Source organism: Ruditapes philippinarum, unplaced genomic scaffold (assembly GCF_026571515.1).
Source record: "Ruditapes philippinarum isolate M1 unplaced genomic scaffold, ASM2657151v2 ctg1337_1_1_1_1, whole genome shotgun sequence".
Classification (NCBI taxonomy): domain Eukaryota; kingdom Metazoa; phylum Mollusca; class Bivalvia; order Venerida; family Veneridae; genus Ruditapes; species Ruditapes philippinarum.
In genome coordinates, this window is record NW_026858956.1 from 162,684 (window position 1) to 183,389 (window position 20,706).

General features: G+C 35.0%; 2 protein-coding genes across 2 annotated transcripts in view; one reads left to right on the top strand and one right to left on the bottom strand.

Moving 5' to 3' along the window:
* Positions 1-20,706, top strand: part of LOC132754773 (DNA mismatch repair protein Mlh1-like) — a 194,418-nt gene that overhangs the window by 72,133 nt on the left and 101,579 nt on the right. The window lies entirely within an intron of this gene.
* Positions 15,106-20,706, bottom strand: part of LOC132754774 (histamine H2 receptor-like) — a 42,762-nt gene continuing 37,161 nt past the window's right edge. The window contains exon 2 of the mRNA XM_060745463.1: positions 15,106-16,971. Coding sequence (XP_060601446.1) covers positions 15,380-16,954 — 1,575 coding nt within the window. The 5' untranslated portion in view covers positions 16,955-16,971 and the 3' untranslated portion in view covers positions 15,106-15,379. The remainder of the gene's footprint in view (positions 16,972-20,706) is intronic.

Consider the following 20,706-nt stretch of genomic DNA (forward strand, 5'->3'; position numbering starts at 1 on the left):
CACGAACCGGGACGGCGAGTGAAAATATGTGGCATTTTATCATGTTGAGTGAAAATATATACCATATTTCACGAAAAACGAAAAAATAACCTTTTTATTTAATTTTATTATCAAAGAAAATGGTAACGAATCCCCTTGCTTGCTACCAACTGCAATTGTACAGTGCGCAGTAATTTATGCGCAAGCATGCGCTGTTTGGCGCTACATTGTGACGTCATGTAAACAACACTTTAAAACGTCTGTACAGCGTTAATTACTGAATTAAAGATATTGGTGTTCGGATTAATTTTCTTAGTTAGACCATTTTCTATCATGCTAGATAGTTTTCAAAACAATATTCAAGAAAAAGTTGTTTGTATGAGTTTTGACTCCGCCCACTTTCATATTTATATTTCATATTTATTTTTAAAAAATATGAAATATATTTGACTGATATAGCACCATATTTCATGGGTAAAATTAAATACATATCGACCATTTATCCGAGCCGTCTTTTGCTTCTGTTGCTTTTTGGCAACAAGTTATTTTATAGTGATTAAGTGTTTTTAATTACTGTAAATCCGGTATTATTCGCAATGTTTTATTTTTTGCTAATATTCGCAAACCAGTTGTACAGTGAATTCATGATGCTGCATAAATTTTATAACATATATTATACAGAAATTATATCCGAGAACAAAATTGTCCAAATTTTGATCAAGTTTGATAATGAATTTCATTATAATTAATTTGTGCAGGTTTTCTAACGGATTTTTCAAATTTCTATTTCTTTTTTTTCCCTCATTTATATCATATTTAACACAAAAGATAACATTATTTTCCAACAATGTCAACTAATTATGCACTAAACAGATAAATATGTACGCATATTGTTAAGATAATAATAGATTAACTGTAAAACAGTGATCAATGAACAATTTTTGCACTGTAGTCCAAGTATTATAAACAAATTTATAACACCTTTTTTTACAATCATGGAACGTTTTATAAAAATACCTTACATAATTTATCAGTTATGTTAGTATATGAAATCAAAATTGTCACTTTAAACAACATTTAAGGTATATTTACCATGAATAAGTTGTGCACAGTATGGAAATTAATTATAATATAATTTGAGACATCCAACCCTCTCAAATATAAATTTTTGACCCTGCCGTCACAAATTCATGAATCCATAAAATCATTCTGGAATGGGGTTTAAGCAAAATAAAGATCAACAAATATTAGTGATTTACAGTACATATTTCTACCTTAAGGAAAAGTAATTTTGAAAAATGAAATTAATATTATTTTGAGGGCTTACTTGACCTTATATGATCTTTAGCTCAAAAAATGACATGGTGAGCTTTTTGATCACATTTTGTCCATCGTCCATCCATTAACTTACTTTAAACCATATTATTCTCTGAATAAATTTCATCCAAACTGTGTAGGAATGTGGACCTTATGGGAAGTCACCTTTGACAATTGTTCAAAGAGCAGAACTCTGGTTGCCATTGCAAGGCAATGAAAAGAAAAACTGTGGGTTTAATATTGACCTGGCCCCTGGGGGCGTCATTGACTTCCCTTTTAATTATGTGAAGTAAATAATGGTGGGCTTATGTAATTTCAAAATGAAATAAATCCGTTCCAAATAAATAAAGAGGACAATGTTCTTGTCCTATAAAAAGACATGAACAACAAAATTAAAAGTACTTTACCATTAAAGACCTCAGCTAAAGGGTAATAAGAGTCCTCCTTTATAATCATTTATGCCATAAATCTTGATTGTCGGTCGGTCGGTCGGTCGGTCCGTTGGTCGGTCCGTCGGTCGGTCCACATCATGGTTTCCGGACGATAACTAGAGTTTGGAATGAGGTATTGTAATCAAACTTGGTATATAGCAACCTTATGTGGAAACTCCGGTTGGTATTGCATTTGGAACCCCTGGGGTCAAGGTCAAGGTCACCGTTACTAAAAATAGAAAAATGGTTTCCGGACAATAACTAGAGTTAGGAATGAGATATTGTTATCAAACTTGGTGTATAGCTAGCTTATCTGAAGACCTGGGTTGGTATTGCATTTGGGCCCCCTGGGGTCAAGGTCAAGGTCACCATTACTAAAAATATAAAAATGGTTTTCGGACAATAACTTGACTTAGGAATGAGGTACTGTAATCAAACTTGGTGTATAGCAAGCTTATATGAAGACCTGGGTTGGTAATGCATTTGGACCCCCTAGGGTCAAGGTCAAGGTCACTGTTACTAAAAATATAAAAATGGTTTCCGGACAATAACTAGAGTTAGAAATGAGATATTGTTATCAAACTTGGCGTATATCAAGCTTACATGAAAACCTGGGTTGGTATTGCATTTGGGCCCCTGGGGTCAAGGTCAAGGTCACTGTAAGGAAAAATAGAAAAATGGTTTTCGCACAATAACTAGAGTTAGGAATGAGATATTGTAATCTAATTTGGTGTAAAGGAAGCTTATATGAAGACCTGGGTTGGTATTGCATTTGGACCCCCTAGGGTCAAGGTCACCATTAACAGAGTTACTAAAAATAGAAAAATGGTTTCCGGACAATAACTAGAGTTAGGAATGAAATATTGTTATCAGACTTGGTGTATAGCAAGCTTATTTTGAGACCCCAGTTGCGATTACAATTAATTGAAATATTTCTTTGTACACAGTTGATAGTTTGTGTTCAAATTTTTCTTCAGACTACGTTTTTTTCAAAAAGTCAAAGTTGCTGGTGGGGGTATTAATCACCTTCAGTGATAGGTCTAGTTAGACTGGTAGAGATTTATTTAAGACCCTTTTTACTCCACAAGTGCCTTTATTTCTTATTTTTCAAAAAATTTTTTATTTTGGTGTTCAGTTATAATTTGAGCCGCGTCACGACAAAACCAACATAATGGGTTTGCGACCAGCATGGATCCAGACCAGCCTGCGCATCCATGCAGTCTGATCAGGATCCATGCTGTTCGCTATCAGTTTCTCTACTTGTTGTAGGGTTTGTAAGCGAACAACATGTATCCTGATCAGACTGCGCAGATGCGCAGGCTGGTCTGGATCCATGCTGGTTGCAAACCAATTATGTTGGTTTTGTTGTGACACGGCTCATTTAAAAAAAGATACATATCGGCCATTTACCCGAGCCGTCTTTTTGCTTCTGTTGTTTTTTGGCAACAAGTTATTTTATAGTGATTAAGTGTTTTAATTACTGTAAATCCTGTATTATTCGCAATGTTTTAATTTTTGCTAATATTCGAGAACCAGTTGTACAGTGAATTCATGATGCTGCATAAATTTTATAACATATATTATACAGAAATTATATCCGAGAACAAAATTGTCCAAATTTTGATCAAGTTTGATAATGAATTTTCATAAAAATTAATTTGTGCATTTTTTTTTTTTTATTATATAATAAAGGTATGAAGGTTTTGTAACAGATTTTTCAAATTTTATTTCTTTTTTTTCCCCTCATTAATATCATAAACACAAAAGATAACATTATTTTCCAACAATATCAACTAATTATGCACTAAACAGATAAATATGTACGCATATTGTTAAGATAATAATAGATTAACTGTAAAACAGTGATCAATGAACAATTTTCCCACTGTAGTCCAAGTATTATAAACAAATTTATAACACCTTTTTTTACAAACATGGAACGTTTTATAAAAATACCTTACATAATTTATCAGTTATGTTAGTATATGAAATCAAAATTGTCTCTTTAAACAACATTTAAGGTATATTTACCATGAATAAGTTGTGCACAGTATGGAAATTAATTATAATATAATTTGAGACATCCAACCCTCTCATATATAAATTTTTGACCCTCAGCCGTCACAAATTCATGAATCCATAAAATCATTCTTGAATGGGGTTTCAGCGAAATAAAGATCAACAAATTATTGTGATTTACAGTACATATTGCTACCTTAATGAAAAGTAATTTTGAAAAATGAAATTAATATTATTTTGAGGGCTTACTTGACCTTATATGATTTTTAGCTCAAAAAATGACATGGTGAGCTTTTTGATCACATTTTGTCCATCGTCCATCCATTAACTTACTTTAAACCATATTATTCTCTGAACCAATTTCATCCAAACTTTGTAGGAATGTGGACCTTATGGGAAGTCACCTTTGATAATTGTTCAAAGAGCAGAACTCTGGTTGCCATTGCAAGGCAATGAAAAGAAAAACTGTGGGTTTAATATTGACCTGGCCCCAGGGGGGGTCATTGACTTCCCTTATATGTGAAGTAAATAATGTTGGGCTTATATAATTTCAAAATAAAATGAATCCGTTCCAAATAAATAAAGAGGACAATGTTCTTGTCCTATAAAAAGACATGAACAACAAAATTAAAAGTACTTTACCATTAAAGACCTCAGCTAAAGGGTAATAAGAGTCCTCCTTTATAATCATTTATGTCATAAATCTTGATTGAAATCACTCCAAGACATTACAGAAATATTAAAGTCTCCATAAATTGGAATCAGTAGCCTAGAGAGTTAGTTACAGATGACAGTGACCATTAATTGACTTTGGTCCTAATGCAATACATTACCTGCTGCCAATGTAATAACAGTTTGGAGGCTAAATCTGGTTGTCTGTCAAACTCCTCTAGTGTAGTAATGGAATTAAATGACCATAGGCTTGTCATATTTTGATATCTAATACTTCTTTAGTAATAAGATCAAAAACCTCAAAACACACAATGATAAATGAAATAAGAGGTCAACATGGGAGAGCAAATTGTTTACAAGTTCATCATGATCTAGTCACAATAGAAAGACAAAAAAGGGGAAAATGCAGGAAAAGGTATTTAAAGGGCTGAGCAAAGAGGGAGTGTCTATTTATAAATCATTCAAATGTTTTTTATTAACCAGGTTTTCCGAAAGAAAAAACTGGTTATTAGACTGAGGTATGTCGGCGTGTGGGCGGACCAGCGGGCGTAAACAATTTATTCTGTGCGCAACTACTCCTACATTTCTCAACGGATTTTGACCAAACTTTCACAGAAGCTTTGTCATCAAGTGGCTGGCGCATATTGTCGGGGTTTTGTGATTGGATAATATTTGACCTAATTATGGCCCTTTGTTTTTTGTCCTTATATAGATTATATAGTGAACAATTTCTTCTGTGCCCAAATTCTCCTACATTTCTCAACGGATTTTGACCAAACTTTCACAGACTAGCTTTGTCTTCAATTGCCCTGATGCATGTTGTCTGGGTTTTGTGATTGGATAAGTTTTTACCTAATTATGGCCCTTTGTTTCTCCATAAAATTTTATTATTAGTGTATTATATCCTTTTAATCACAACAAACTTAAAAGTATTTAGTTATAAAACAGAAACTATCTAGGTTGTTGCACGCCTGCCAGCTCATCTGCCTGCTTTTGGGTCCTGTAGAGTCAAGGTCATTGTTGCTAAAAATAGAAAATCTGTTTTCAGTCAGGTCACTGTTACTAAAAATAGAAAATAGGTTTCTGGTCAATAACTAGTTTGGAATAAGATATTTTTATGAAATTTGGTGTAAAGCAAGTTTTTATAAAGACCTAACTTGGGATGGCTTTTGGGCCCCCTAGGGTCAAGGTTACAATTATTTAAAAATGGAAAATTCATTATTCATGATTTACATTGCACATAGTTACATTGTTTGTTGCTTGTATTTGTATTTTATCTACAACATATTTATCTACAATGGTGATAATTGAAAACCTGGTTTCATGGCATTGCCATGTTTCTAAAAATGTTTAATACTTCACACATGTATCTGAAAATTTTGATTTCTTTCTTTCGTAATATGAACTTTTTTTCTCAATAAATTAGTCAAAATATGGGTTGGAAAATAATGGTATTAGTAGAATGATGATAAAAGTGCTTGTTAAAACTTTGTACTTGATGAAAAGGAAGAATACAAAGAAACTACACGTGTCAACACCAGATAAATGTGAACAAAATTTTAATAGAGATCTGTCTGGTTCTTCATCAGGAACTTGTTTATACTTGTATACCTGTGATGATATTTTGATATTAGGTCTTATCAGATTCACCTACACATGTGAACACCAGTTTAAGTTGCTGAAACAGCTGTGTCATTGCTGATACTGTCACAAACACTTTTACTAGTCTTTTAAGACTATATATTATTATAAACAAAACCATTACAGCTTCAAATTGATGCTGTGAATTCTATATATTGTGATACATTACAGGCCTCTGATGATTTTATCTGGCAAGCTGTTCTGTCATATAATAATTGTGACTCCTTTGCAGTCTATAAATAGATGTCACATGACACCTCTAAAAGTTCATATAAATTTTCATTAGACCAGTCTGGAAAATAAAAACTGACGAGTCGCAAAGTTATTAGAATGAAATGTCATAATTGTATTTTTAGTGGTGGTTAATTTTGAAAGTTCCTAATAAAAGGTTCTTGCATTTTAACTTTCTTTTGTCATAAAACTTCTTATATTGCTAACAAATAATTGCTTTTGTATTAGTTCAGACAAACACAAATAGAAACAAATTATTTGGTGGTTGAACTTAAAGTTTTATTTATATATAAAGAGAGCATTTTGATAACCTGAATGTCAGATAAGCGATTTGATTGTGTTCTATTGTCTGATATAGCATAATAGTTGATACATTTGATAAATGTTTGAGATATTTATACTTTTAATTACACATATGAGCTAAAAACATGAAAAAATGACTTCACATGTAGTTACACTTTGATTATTCACAATTATAACAAACATCAATGGTTTGGTTTATATGGCTCATCAGTGTATATGCAGTGTAACTTCTGAAAACCGAACACTTGTGGGATTAGCCAAAAAATTCTGAATTTGGAAGTTTCCGGAATTCAGAAGTTCAGAAAGTAGCCTAAGAAACATTTAACATCAATTGGATGAAAAATATGAAGCTGATTAAATTCATAAAATGGCAAAAGTATTGGACATAAAAGTGTTAAAACTTTTTTATATCAATTTATCACCTAAAACTGAATTTGTTGATTCTGTACAGTTACTTATCACAATTTATCCTTCAAAATTAGCATATTCCATAAAGTACCTGTGTGTCCAGCTATTTAATTATGGGTGGGTGGGGGGGGGAACCGATTAGGCCGCATCCTCTTCGACAAAATTCATTGAAACTGCAATTTTCGTTTTCTAAGGTGTTCTTTTCTTTGTGAGGCATTTTGAAAACGAGCATGCAAGAGGTTGTGGACGGATGTTTAGGTCCGTATAGATCTGTGGCAATTCGTTCTTCTCCGTATCAAAATTCGTTCTTCTCCGTATCAGACCGTACTTATTCGTACTAACCTGTGCTTATACGTAGCAGACCGTGGTGTATCGTAAAGTGCGTCCGTCCTGATTCGTGTCGTTCCGTAATCAAACCGTTGATTGTCCGTAACAATCCGTGTCTCTCCGGGGCTTTTGGTGGAAAATCCATCGGGACTCCGTACTCATACCGTTTGTGTCAGTACTGGAACCCCGTAGCGGACTACGGAATTTCACATTTCCGTAGTAATCCGTGAACGATTAGACCGTAGCTCTTCCGTGGCATTATCCGTGAATATGTGACCGGGGCTTAAGCAAATGAAGTTAAGTATACGGGTGACGTGTATTATCCAATAATATCAATTAAACAATGCAACGCTCCGCCCCTACTGATGTGGTGTATACACTCCGCTTGTTGACATTTAGACTGCATTGAATTGACCTTGAACTTGATCAGCAATTAAATTAGATGTAGTTTGTTTATTTCGAATGAAAAATGCACAACAGAAAAAACGTCTTCACTAGTAGGGTTTTCGTGTTGGAGAGAAGGAAAAACAACGGAGAAGTTAAACAATTCGGGAAAAAATGTCACTTTGTATAAAAATGGTTTGTGTTAACATTGAATAGTTTTAAGGGCTTTGAACTTAAAATGAAAAAAAAAAATTTGTGCAAGCAAATTTGGAACTAAATAATTTATAACATCTGAAATTTTGGCTGCATGCGGGGGCATCCGTGGCGTGACGACGCATTTCTAGTTATTTTCACACTTTAATCATAGCTTACGGAACGTGAGTGGTTCTACTCAGGTGCCCGTTTGTACCTAAAATAATGCATAGAAGGGCACCTGAGGTCTTCCTCCACCAGTAATTTGCTTGAATGTCGCCAAATGACCTATACTGTGTTGGTGTGACAACCGCATGGCAGATTTTGCTTAAACTTTTAGGGATGAACAACCTTAATGTGTAGATGGTAGTAAAGGAAGGAATTTTCGCTGCGACCAAATTTAACAGAATTATGGCCCTTTTGTTGATATTTTCCACTATGTTATGTGGAGAAACTTTGTGTGAACGCAACTCCTCTTAAACCGGGGATGGAATTTTTTAAACTTCCAGGGGATGAACAACCCTTAATGTGTAGAGTGGTAGTAAAGGTAAGGAATTTTTCGCTGCTTGGTCCAATTTAAACAAATTATGGCCCTTGTTTTGATTTTAGCAGCCTCGACTATTCATAAGAATAAGTAGAGCTATTGCAGTATCACCCGAGCGTCGGCGTCGGCGTAACCACTTTATGTTAAAGTTTTTGTAATAGTTCAAATATTTTCAAAGTCCATTGACATATGGCTTTTGAAACTTTGCACACTTGTTCACACATCATGACCCCAACCTGTAGACAGGAGGAGGTAACTCTATCAAGCATTTTGACAGAATTATGCCCCTTTTTCGACTTAGAATTTACGTTAAAGTTTTTGTAATAGTTCAAATATTTTCAAAGTCCATTGACATATGGCTTTGAAACTTTGCACACTTGTTCACCATCATGACCCCAACCTGTAGACAGGAGGAGGTAACTCTATCAAGCATTTTGACAGAATTATGCCCCCTTTTTCGACTTAGAATTTACGTTAAAGTTTTTGTAATAGTTCAAATATTTTCAAAGTCCATTGACATATGGCTTTGAAACTTTGCACACTTGTTCACCATCATGACCCCAACCTGTAGACAGGAGGAGGTAACTCTATCAAGCATTTTGACAGAATTATGCCCCTTTTTCGACTTAGAATTTATGTTAAAGTTTTTGTAATAGTTCAAATATTTTCAAATCCATTGACATATGGCTTTGAAACTTTGCACACTTGTTCAACATCATGACCCCAATCTGTAAACAGGAGGAGGTAACTCTATCAAGCATTTTGACAGAATTATGCCCCTTTTTCGACTTAGAATTTACGTTTAAAGTTTTTGTAATAGTTTCAAATATTTTCAAAGTCCATTGACATATGGCTTTTGAAACTTTGCACACTTTGTTCACCATCATGACCCCAACCTGTAAACAGGAGGAGGGTAACTGTATCAAGCATTTTTTTTACTATCAAGCACTAAGAATAGTCGAGCGTTGCTGTCCTACCGACAGCTCTTGTTTCACTATATACTATGTAGAAATTTTGTGAATGCAACTCCTCTTAAACCGGATGGCAGATTTTGCTTAAACTTCCAGGGATGAACAACCTTAATGTGTAGATGGTAGTAAAGGAAGGAATTTTTGCTGCGACCAAATTTAACAGAATTATGGCCCTTTGTTGATTTTTAGTTTTCAACTTGGGGCACATGTAGTCCAAAAAATATTTGACCTAGAGTCATAAGATTGACAGAACCGTGGCATGTGGGGGCATCAGTGTCCTATGGACACATTTCTAGTTTTTTGTATTTTGACATGCATTGATTTAAATTGGGAAATTTCTAGTGCAATTTGTTCTGTTAATATTGTTCACATGGGCATGTCATATCATTACTAGATCTCAGAATTTCTGTGTGTTTTTTCAGGTATTTAAGCTGATTTGAACACCTCGTTTTTGTCAAATCTTCATGATATATCAATCAAACTGTCTTTCCTGGATAACTTACCTGTAACTACCAATTTTTCCACAAGTGATTGACTACATATCCCACATGATTTCTAAATCAGTGGTTAGAGACAAATGCCTATGACACTCAATATCAGAAATCAGTTTTCACAGAAAAATAACGCCTTAGGATCAAACCAGCTACCCCAGGATTACCAGTCTGATGCTCTCTCTATTAAGCTAACCAAACATATTCTCGAGATCTCAGAAAGTTGTTATCATAATAATCAGATATTATAAATGATAAGATTTTATATCATTGTTAAAATTTGGAAAAATAACGATGAGCACAGTGAAGTAATAATTTTATTATTTTACATAATAGTTTAAAAATTCAAAAAAAAAAATAGATAATATCATATTCAGATCATTCTCAGAGAAAAACACATTGATTTTCAGGTACATCACATGAACACCATAAAAAATACCAAAAATAATATCACAATAACTTTATGTTGTTGTTTTTCTTATTTCTTTTTATAAAGAAATATAAGTGGCCATCCAAAATTTACAAAAAAAAGAAAATTGGCATTGTATTTATGAATGCCTGTAGGCCTAAAATAGAATTATAATTTAGTTCAACAATTTTCAACCAACTCTACCAAAATAAACTCTGCTTGTTTGAAAACATTTCAATTAATTGAAAATTAATAATATAGTAAATGATTCTTTCTTTGTTTCCAGGCAAGATATTTGCTTTGTTTTCTTTTAAGATTGTTGGAAAGGAGCCCTTAAATAACCAATAAAATAAAACATCACTTATAAACATGAAAAAAGTGTTTATATATACATTAAGAAATATAATATAAAAGTTCCATCAGTCACTTACAATTTAACAAGAAATTAATATTGAGAAAAAGTAAAAAGAACAAGTTGTTACAAACAATTGTAATAAAAGAGAATAAACAAAAAATCATAAAAATTCAACAAAAAAATGGAGATATTTGAAAATATGCAGAATGAAATCTAAACAATAGAAATGGAGATCAACAAGTTAATTTGCTGGGGAAAATAGAGAAATTTGAGGTTTTGAAAAATTTAACAGAAGTAGAAACAAAGCATGGAATAATATATAAATGTGCGCCAAATATTTTGAAAGTACATGAAGCTATTCTGATGAAATATTTTTGTAAAAACTAAAAAGCTAACTTGAGTTTTGTACAAAAACATATTGTATGTTTTGGAACAAAATATTTTGCTGCTATTTTAGTAGGTTTGGCTATGATTTCAAGAATGTTCCACTTGCTTTATATCAAATATACTGACAAATTTCTTACATTCATGTTCTTTACAGTTCAACCAGAATAATATACAATAATTTAACAATCCACAGACTACATTGTATATAGCTTTATACACTTAAATCCCAACCCAAATTTTTATGCCCCCACTTCGAAGAAGAGGGGGTATATTGCTTTGCACTTGTCGGTCCGTCTGTCCATTGGTCCGTCTGTCCGTCGGTCCGTAGACCAAATGGTTTCCGAGTGATAACTAAAGAACCCTTAGGCCTAGGAACTTCAAACTTGGTATGGTGATTGGTCATGACCAGTTGATGACCCCTATTGATTTTGGGGTCAAAGGTCAAGGTCACATTGACCTTGCATGTTAAAACGGTTTCCGATCAATAACTAAAGAATGCATAAGCCTAGGAACTTCAAACTTGATATGGTGATTGGTCATGACCAGCAGATGACCCCTATTGATTTGGGGTCAAGGGGTCAAAGGTCAAGGTCACATTGACCTTGTAGGTAAAAACGGTTTCCGATCAATAACTAAAGAACCCTTATGCCTAGGAACTTCAAACTTAGTATGGTGATTGGTCATGACCAGCAGATGACCCCAATTGATTTTGGGGTCAAGGGGTCAAAGGTCAAGGTCACATTGACCTTTTAGGTAAAAACCGTTTCCGATCAATAACTAAAAAACCCTTAGGCCTAGGTACTTCAAACTTGGTAAGATGATTGGTCATGACCAGCAGATGACCCTTATTGATGTTAGGGTCAAGGGGTCAAAGGTCAAGGTCACATTGACCTTGTAGGTGAAAATGGTTTCCGATCAATAAATAAAGAACGCTTAGGCCTAGGTACTTCAAACTTGGGATCATGATTAGTCATGACCAGCAGATGACCCTTATTGATTTTTGGGTCAAGGGGTCAAAGGTCAAGGTCACATTGACCTTGTAGGTAAAAACGGTTTCCGATCAATAACTAAAGAACGCTTAGGCCTAGGAACTTCAAACTTGGTATGATGATTGGTCATGACCAGCAGATGACCCTATTGATTTTGGGGTCAAGGGTCAAAGGTCAAGGTCACATTGATCTTGTAGGTTAAAACCGTTTCCGATCAATAACTAAAGAACCCTTAGGCCTAGTGACTTCAAACTTGGTAAGATGATTGGTCATGACCAGCAGATGACCCCTATTGATATTGGGGTCAAGGGGGAAGGTCAAGGTCACATTGACCTTGTAGGTAAAAAACGGTTTCTGATCAATAACTAAAAAACTCTTAGGCCTAGGAATTTCAAACTTGGTATGATGATTGGTCATGACCAGCAGATGACCCCTATTGATTTTGGGGTCAAAGGTCAAGGTCACATTGACCTTGTAGGTTAAAACGGTTTCCGATCAATAACTAAAGAACCCTTAGTCTTAGGAACTTCAAACTTGGTATGATGATTGGTCATGACCAGCAGATGACCCCTATTGATTTTGGGGTCAAGGGGTCAAAAGTCAAGGTCACATTGACCTTGTAGGTAAAAACGGTTTCCGATCAATAACTTAAGAACCCTTAGGCCTAGGAACTTCAAACTTGGTATGATGATTGGTCATGACCAGTAGATGACCCCTATTGATTTTCGGGTCTAGGGGTCAATGTCATAGTGACCTTGTACTTAATGACCGTTTCTGACCAATAACTCAACAACTCAAGATGCCTTGGTTGATATTTTTATGTGCTTTTTGTATACACATTTGAAGGTCTTATGTAATATAACAACTTGGCTGTCATTAATGAGGCCTATGTGATTCATAAAATTTATGTATATATTATTTGATAAGATTTATGATAACTTTAATTGCTGCACACAACCTATGGGGTCACAATAATTATTACCTTGTGACTAATCATGACCAGTAGATACTAGATAACCCTTATTAATTGCTTGTTCACTGGGTCAGAAGTCATGCATAATAACCTGATCACATGACCAATTGGCTGCCGATAGGGGGCATACATGTTTTACAAACATATCTTGTTTATTTATAATGTGAATAATGAAAACTTCACTATAAGACTTTAAATTTATCAGACAGTTACGTCCCGTTGGGGACAGTTATGTCCCGTTGGGGACAGTTATGTCCTGTTGGGGACAGTTATGTCCCGTTGGGGACAGTTATGCCCCGTTGGGGACAGTTATGCCCCGTTGGGGACAGTTATGTTCCATTGGGGACAGTTATGTCCTGTTGGGGACAGTTATGTCCTGTTGGGGACAGTTATGTCCTGTTGGGGACAGTTATGTCCCGTTGGGGACAGTTATGCCCCGTTGGGGACAGTTATGTCCCGTTGGGGACAGTTATGCCCCGTTGGGGACAGTTATGCCCCGTTGGGGACAGTTATGCCCCCGTTGGGGACAGTTATGCCCCGTTGGGGACAGTTATGTCCTGTTGGGGACAGTTATGTCCTGTTGGGGACAGTTATGTCCCATTGGGGGACAGTTATGTCCTGTTGGGGACATTATGTCCCATTGGGGACAGTTATGTCCTGTTGGGGACAGTTATGTCCTGTTGGCGACAGTTATGTCCTGTTGGGGACAGTTATGTCCTGTTGGGGACAGTTATGTCCTGTTGGGACAGTTATGCCCCATTGGGGATAGTGATGTCCGTTGGGGACAGTTATGTCCCGTTGGGGACAGTTATGTCCTGTTGGGGGACAGTTATTGTCCCGTTGGGGACAGTTATTGCCCCGTTGGGGACAGTTATGCCCCGTTGGAGACAGTTATAAATTCCTGTTGGGGACAGTTAGATGGAAAATCTCTGTCAAACCCATACAGTCCATTCCAAGCAATTTGGGTCTAAGGTTATTTTTGGAGCAAAAACGAGACAACTTGACTAGGTTACAAACAACTAAAACATTGTTTAAAGGTATAACATTTGTTATAAGAAAACTTTAAATTGCTTTAAATACAACAAATTGTGGATTTTTTTATATCAACAACACTTTTTACCCAGGCCATCCTTAAAAAAATGTTTGTTTGCAGTAACCCGACCCAGTTTTCAAGGTGGGTAGGTAGGTGGATTTTTTTTTTTTTTTTTTTTTTTATTGAACTGTACTCCCAAATAAACATGGAATTTCAAAATGCTGGACAATATATGCTTTGATAATCTGGTAACAATTAATAAATTGATGACTGAATTCTAATTTAATAAGAACTAATGTGATTTTATTTCTTCTATTAACCTTTAAAAGAACGAAAACAAAGCACAAGGCATAATTTTCTGATTAAAAAAAAAAAAATTATTCAGACCATGAAAAAAAAATTTGAGTAGGGGCAAATTTTGTGAGTCGGTTGCGTTACTGCAAAAACATTTTTTTAAGGATGGCCCCATTTTTAATTGCTTTGATTGCAACTTTGGTTGTTTTACTTTTTTTTATTCATACCAACAAATTTGTTGTTTTATTTTTTTTTTCATACCAACAAATTGTTTTTTTTTCTTTTTCTTTGTTAATTATCAACAAATTTTAACCCAGTCATAAATAAACACTGTAATTATACAGTATAAAATATGAAATGCTTATAAAAAAACAATTAAGTTGATAAGTGTTTATATAATATAGACTTACAAAAAATTACATAATACACTGGCACCACGTTACAATACTTAAGTTGGGATCCAAGGTCTCAACATCATGATATAAACAAGTTATAATAATTATAATGCTCATCACTAGATTGGATTGATGATAGGTTGAAATTTATTGTATTAATTACATTACCCACTAACATATCCCACACAATGGTAATTTAGTTTTGTTAAATTTCAATAAATAGCCAATATTATTATCTTCTTAAATCATACTGCACAGAAGGGCATGTTGGCCTGGTTCTACATTCAATAAGAACAATAAGGGATTACACAGGTTTAAATGTAGCTATTAAAGATAATAACTCCCGAGATATTTGTAATGAAATTTTTCAATGTGTATAACTCACAGCCATATTTTTCATACAACATTAATAGAAAGCTGTTGGTGTAGACCCTTGTGTTACTTTGAAGTTTGGAACACTCAAGGTAAGCCAAAACCATCTTTCCTGCTTCAGCCTGCCCTACCCTATACTGTGTCTGTGTGCAGTTTAACCAGACAAACAAACATGATTGTAATCTGAACATTAGAAATGAGCACTACCAAAATGCAGAGGGAACAGGTAATTTCTCGATTAATATACTTGAATAAATTTCACTCATAAATGCCATACAATATCTTCACACTTTGGATGTAAAGGGTCAGTTTCTTTAGTTTCTATCAGTTCTTCATTTTCACTGACCATTGTGTCAGATCTGTTGTTAAAATCAAATTGTTCATCAGCAATATAGTCAGTGATAGTTTCATTTTTATTTTCTTCCCCATCCATCATAATATTTACTGCTTCAGAGTGTTTATCAGTTTCACCAACACAGTTTTCCTTGCTGTCAAAGGCGATGTATGATTCACCATTCCTATCAATGTCATCTTTATCATGGTCTACCTCCTGACTTACCATATTTTGTTGTGCAGTGTCATTATCAGTCTTATCTATTTTAATTTGAATGTAATTTCTGATGTTGTTTCCAATAATCTCTTTATCCAAAAGTTCTTTAGTAATGAAGGATGATTCATCAGTTATTTCTAATTCATTTCTAAACAACTTTTCATTATTATGGTTGTCAAATGCTTTTTCAAACACTTTGTCTTGCAGACTATCAGGGCTGCTCACTGTATCATTAACTATTGTTGGATTTGTATTTCTTCTGAATGATGTGAATGACAGATGATTGTGGCGAAACTCCTCCTCGTTTAAAGATGATCTGTACCTCGGGAATAACTTGTAAAACACAACTTTGTAGCCACGTTGAACTTCACGAAGACGAATTGCATAAATCAAAGGATCCGCCAATGAATTAAACTGTAGGAGCAGAAACAAGATGTCATTTATAGTAGTGAATCTTTTAACATTCATATAGACATAAAACCTGTCTGTTTTCAATTTTATATACATGTACACTTGAAAGATCCCGTCGGGAGCCCAAAATAACGTAAATGTTCCGATAATAAGCAATGTAGTCACAATTGCTTTATAGCTATGCATTTCATCTTGATGCATCATTCGGTCTCTATTCATTAATTGTTTGACTAAGGTGTAAATTCTGACGTAAATCACTACAATAGCAAGAAGCACGAAGAAAATTACGCCAATAATAATCAGTTCAATGTCGAACTCGTCGTTTGATACTACGATGCAAAATGGTTGTTTCATTTGTCCTTTAGTCACCAGTCCAACTATCACTTCTGTTAGACCCATAATCAAGCTGAATACCCATATAAAAATGATGAGACAATTCCCACGAAATTTGGACATAAAACGTCTGTAATGAAGAGGCTTCATAATGGCTAAGTTATGATCTATGGCCATCACAAACAAGTTTATAAGTGTTGCAAGAAGGGCTGTGTCTAAAATTAGACGTTTGGTCAGTTTTGTACAAGCATCCCATGATGTAAATATGTACATTAAATTGTGTAAGAGTATGGCGATGAGAATAAGGCTGTCCGATACACCGAGACTGATGATTAGTTTAGAATGTGTCGACTGACCATGTGGTATGTGAATGGTCGCTATTATCGATAGACAGTTTGCAATTAGACCAAGCACACATATTATAAAAGAAGTCACTTCAATAGGATTTGTGAAGATTTCAGAAGCTCTGTCAGCGGTAGTACTGATCTGGTCAATTGTTGCAGCATCCGCAATTGAATACTCTCCAGTGTCGTTGGTTTCCATTTTTCACATGTGGTTATCTGAAATTACAATTATATAAATGTAAAACTATGATGGTCACCTCATATTGTTCTCATAAACTAACTCACCATGCTCATATTTAGCTGGACTATTTGATAAGAATAAATAGAGCTATCTATAAGTCACCCGAGCGGCAGTGTAACCACTTATGTTTAAAGTTTTTGTACCACCTCAAAGAATTTCAAAGTCCATTGACATATGGTTTTGAAACTTTGCACAATTGTTCACCATCATGCCCCCAACCTGTAAAACAGGAGGAGTTAACTCTATCAAGCATTTTGACAGAAAAAATGCCCCTTTTTCCACATAGAATTTATGTTAAAGTTTGCATACACCTCAGATATTTTTATATTCCATTGACATCTGGCCTCGAAAGAAGTTTTATACAATAAATTATAAATTTTATACACTTCTTTGAGTCCATGATAGGACTCTCGAAGGCCTATAACTGTCACATGGATTTGAAAAAAAAGTTATTGTTAACATAGAAAATTTTACATTATCAAGGCTCTTTTTGCTATCAGTAAAAAATTTGTGAATAGTATAAGCCCTTAATATTGTAAAGGTGATAATTTCAAGACCTATTGCATAAGGGATGATAATTTCTGTGATGGCTTTTTATACCCCCGCACAACAAAGTTGTAAGGGGGGTATACTGGAATCAGATTGTCCGTCCGGCCGTCTGGCCGTCTGGCCGTCCGGCGTCCGTCGGTTTTTTCTTGTCCGCCCAATAACTAAAGATTCCTTTGACCCACAGTCTTCATATTTGGCATGGGGGTTAGTCTTGATTAGTAGATGACCCCTATTGATTTTGAGGTCACCAGGTCAAAGGTCAAGGTCACAGGGGCCTTGACTTCAAAAAGCTTGTCCGCCCAATAACTTAAGATTCCTTTGACCCACAGTCTTCATATTTGGCATGGGGGTTAGTCATGATAAGTAGATGACCCCTATTGATTTTGAGGTCACCAGGTCAAAGGTCAAGGTCACAGGGGCCTTGACTTCAAAAAGCTTGTCCGCCCAATAACTTAAGATTCCTTTGACCCACAGTCTTCATATTTGGCATGGAGGTTAGTCGTGATAAGTAGATGACCCCTATCGATTTTGAGGTCACCAGGTCAAAGGTCAAGGTCACAGGGGCCTTGACTTCAAAAAGCTTGTCCGCCCAATAACTTAAAGATTCCTATGACCCACAGTCTTCATATTTGGCATGGAGGTTAGTCGTGATTAGTAGATGACCCCTATTGATTTTGAGGTCACCAGGTCAAAGGTCAAGGTCACAGGGGCCTTGACTTCAAAAGCTTGTCCGCCCAATAACTTAAGATTCCTTTGACCCACAGTCTTCATATTTGGCATGGAGGTTAGTCATGATTAGTAGATGACCCCTATTGATTTTGAGGTCACCAGGTCAAAGGTCAAGGTCACATATTTGGCATGGAGGTTAGTCATGATAAGTAAATGATCTGTATTGATTTTGAGATCACTGGGTCAAAGGTCAAGGTCACAGGGACCTTGTCAAAATAAAGCTTTTCCTCTCAATTGCTTCAGAGTGCCTGTCCAGAGTGTATTGATTTTGACATTTTCACATTTGAAGCATGTAGAATACATAACTTAGCAATGCACTGGCTAATAGTAACCTCAGATTTGGCAGGGAGGTTGTCCTTGAGTTCTAAATGGCCACTGTTGATTCTGACAAAGTGGTATGCGGGGGTATTCACGCCATGATAGTGGCAGTTCTAGTTAACTTAGAAAATATCTAATTATACCCCCAAAAACGAAGTTTGGGGGGGTATATAGGAGTCACCCGGCGGTCGGTTGGTCTGGCGGTCAGTCTGTCGGTCCAGACCACCGTTGCATTTTCCTTGTCCGGAGCTTAACTTGAAGACTAATGGTTGGAATTCAATTTAACTACATACAATGGTCAAGCACATTGAGAGGAAGTGCAGTGCACAAGAACCATAACTCTATCGTGACTAATTACAGAGTTATTGCCCTTTGTTACTTTTCCTTGTTCAGGGCATAACTTGAAAACTACTGGTTGGAATTCAAAACAATTTCATACAATTGTCAAACACAGTAAGGGGAAGTGCAGTGCATAAGAGCCATAACTCCATTTTGACAAAATACAGAGTTACTGCCCTTTGATACTTTTCCTTGTCTGGAGCATAACTTTAAACATACTGGTTGGAATTCAAAACAACTTCATACAATGGTCAAGCACAAAAAGAGGAAGTGCAGTACACAAGAACTATAACTCCATCTTCAATATTTATAGAGTTATTGCCCTTTGTTCCTTTTCTTTGTCTTTCTGGGCTTATTACAGAGTAATTCAATAAAACTTTATCAATTGCCAACCACATTGAAAGGAAATGCAACATACAGGAACCACAACTATCTTTAATTGCCCACAACCATAACTCTATATTTCAATTATTTTACAAGGTATTCTGTTACTAGTAACATCCTCATTTCCGAAGCAGTCTTGTGGGGGTATTAATCACATTTAGTGATAGTTCTAGTTGTATCAAAAAATGATAAACACCTCTTGTTTAAAAGGGTTAAAATTTGTGATTGTGGTATTTAATTACAAAAAAATAACATAGCATGCTTTGGTACTGAAGTTTGCACGCTTTATTATCAATTAAATAATGTCTTAATACAGTATGAAGAACTCAATGCAAAACAAAATTTATTTTAACATTTTTTGTTGTTTGTAAGTTATTTATAGACCACTTTAAAAGCTTTATAAGAGACAAACACTCCACTTGACAAAAATTTATTAGCTAATTTGTTGTTTATAGACCTTTATTAAAGCAGATTAGAGTTATTTATAGACATCTTGATCAGTCTTTAAGTTATTAACAGTTCATTTGGACAATCTGTAAGTTATTAACAGATCATTTTTGGCCAAAGAGACACCTGCAACTCTGTATTTATATCATGATATTGTAGAAGATTATATTAAAGAGAAATTCGGTTTCTCTAGAGTAATTTGGTATTGATCAGGGGTGCCATGAGTATCTCTAGAAGACATCATGGAAATCTCTTTTAGCCGATTATTAAAATCTTGTAATTGTATTATTACAAAAATTACCTTAATGTAGACTTTACTACATCAGACAAAATCTGTTTTACATCAGATATTTCGTTTATTCTATGAACTGTTGTGTTTTATGGAGTAATTTATATGTTGGGCTTCATTATTATGAATTGTTGACTTACTGTATGTTAAGATTAAGCAATTTTGTCCCTATATTCTTTCTTATGCAATATCAATTAAAAGCTTAATTAGCACACCAAAGTTTGTTAATTATCAATCAATTTAAATCATGTTTATCATCATTTATGTGAGATTAATTGAGTGATGGTGATACTACAGACTTTCCAGCTCTTGCCATGCAGTTACTGAGACCTGTCCCTGAGATACCCTCATTGTTGTATTTTAGACATGAATAACTTGAAGAATAGGATGGGCAGCATGTAGCGTTGCACTTGTCCGTCCGTACGTACGTCTGTCCAAGCGCATGAGAGGGTATATGTTGGGTACTAAATACCCAACAACTACCAATCCTACTCACACCGTATGTATTGTTGGGTATTTTTATTGAATTTTGATGTATTGTTGGGTACTTTTTGAGCTCGACTATTCGATAAGAATAAGTAGAGCTATTGTAGTCACCCGAGCATTGGCATCGGCGTCGGCATCGGCGTCAGCGTCGGCGTAACCACTTATGTTA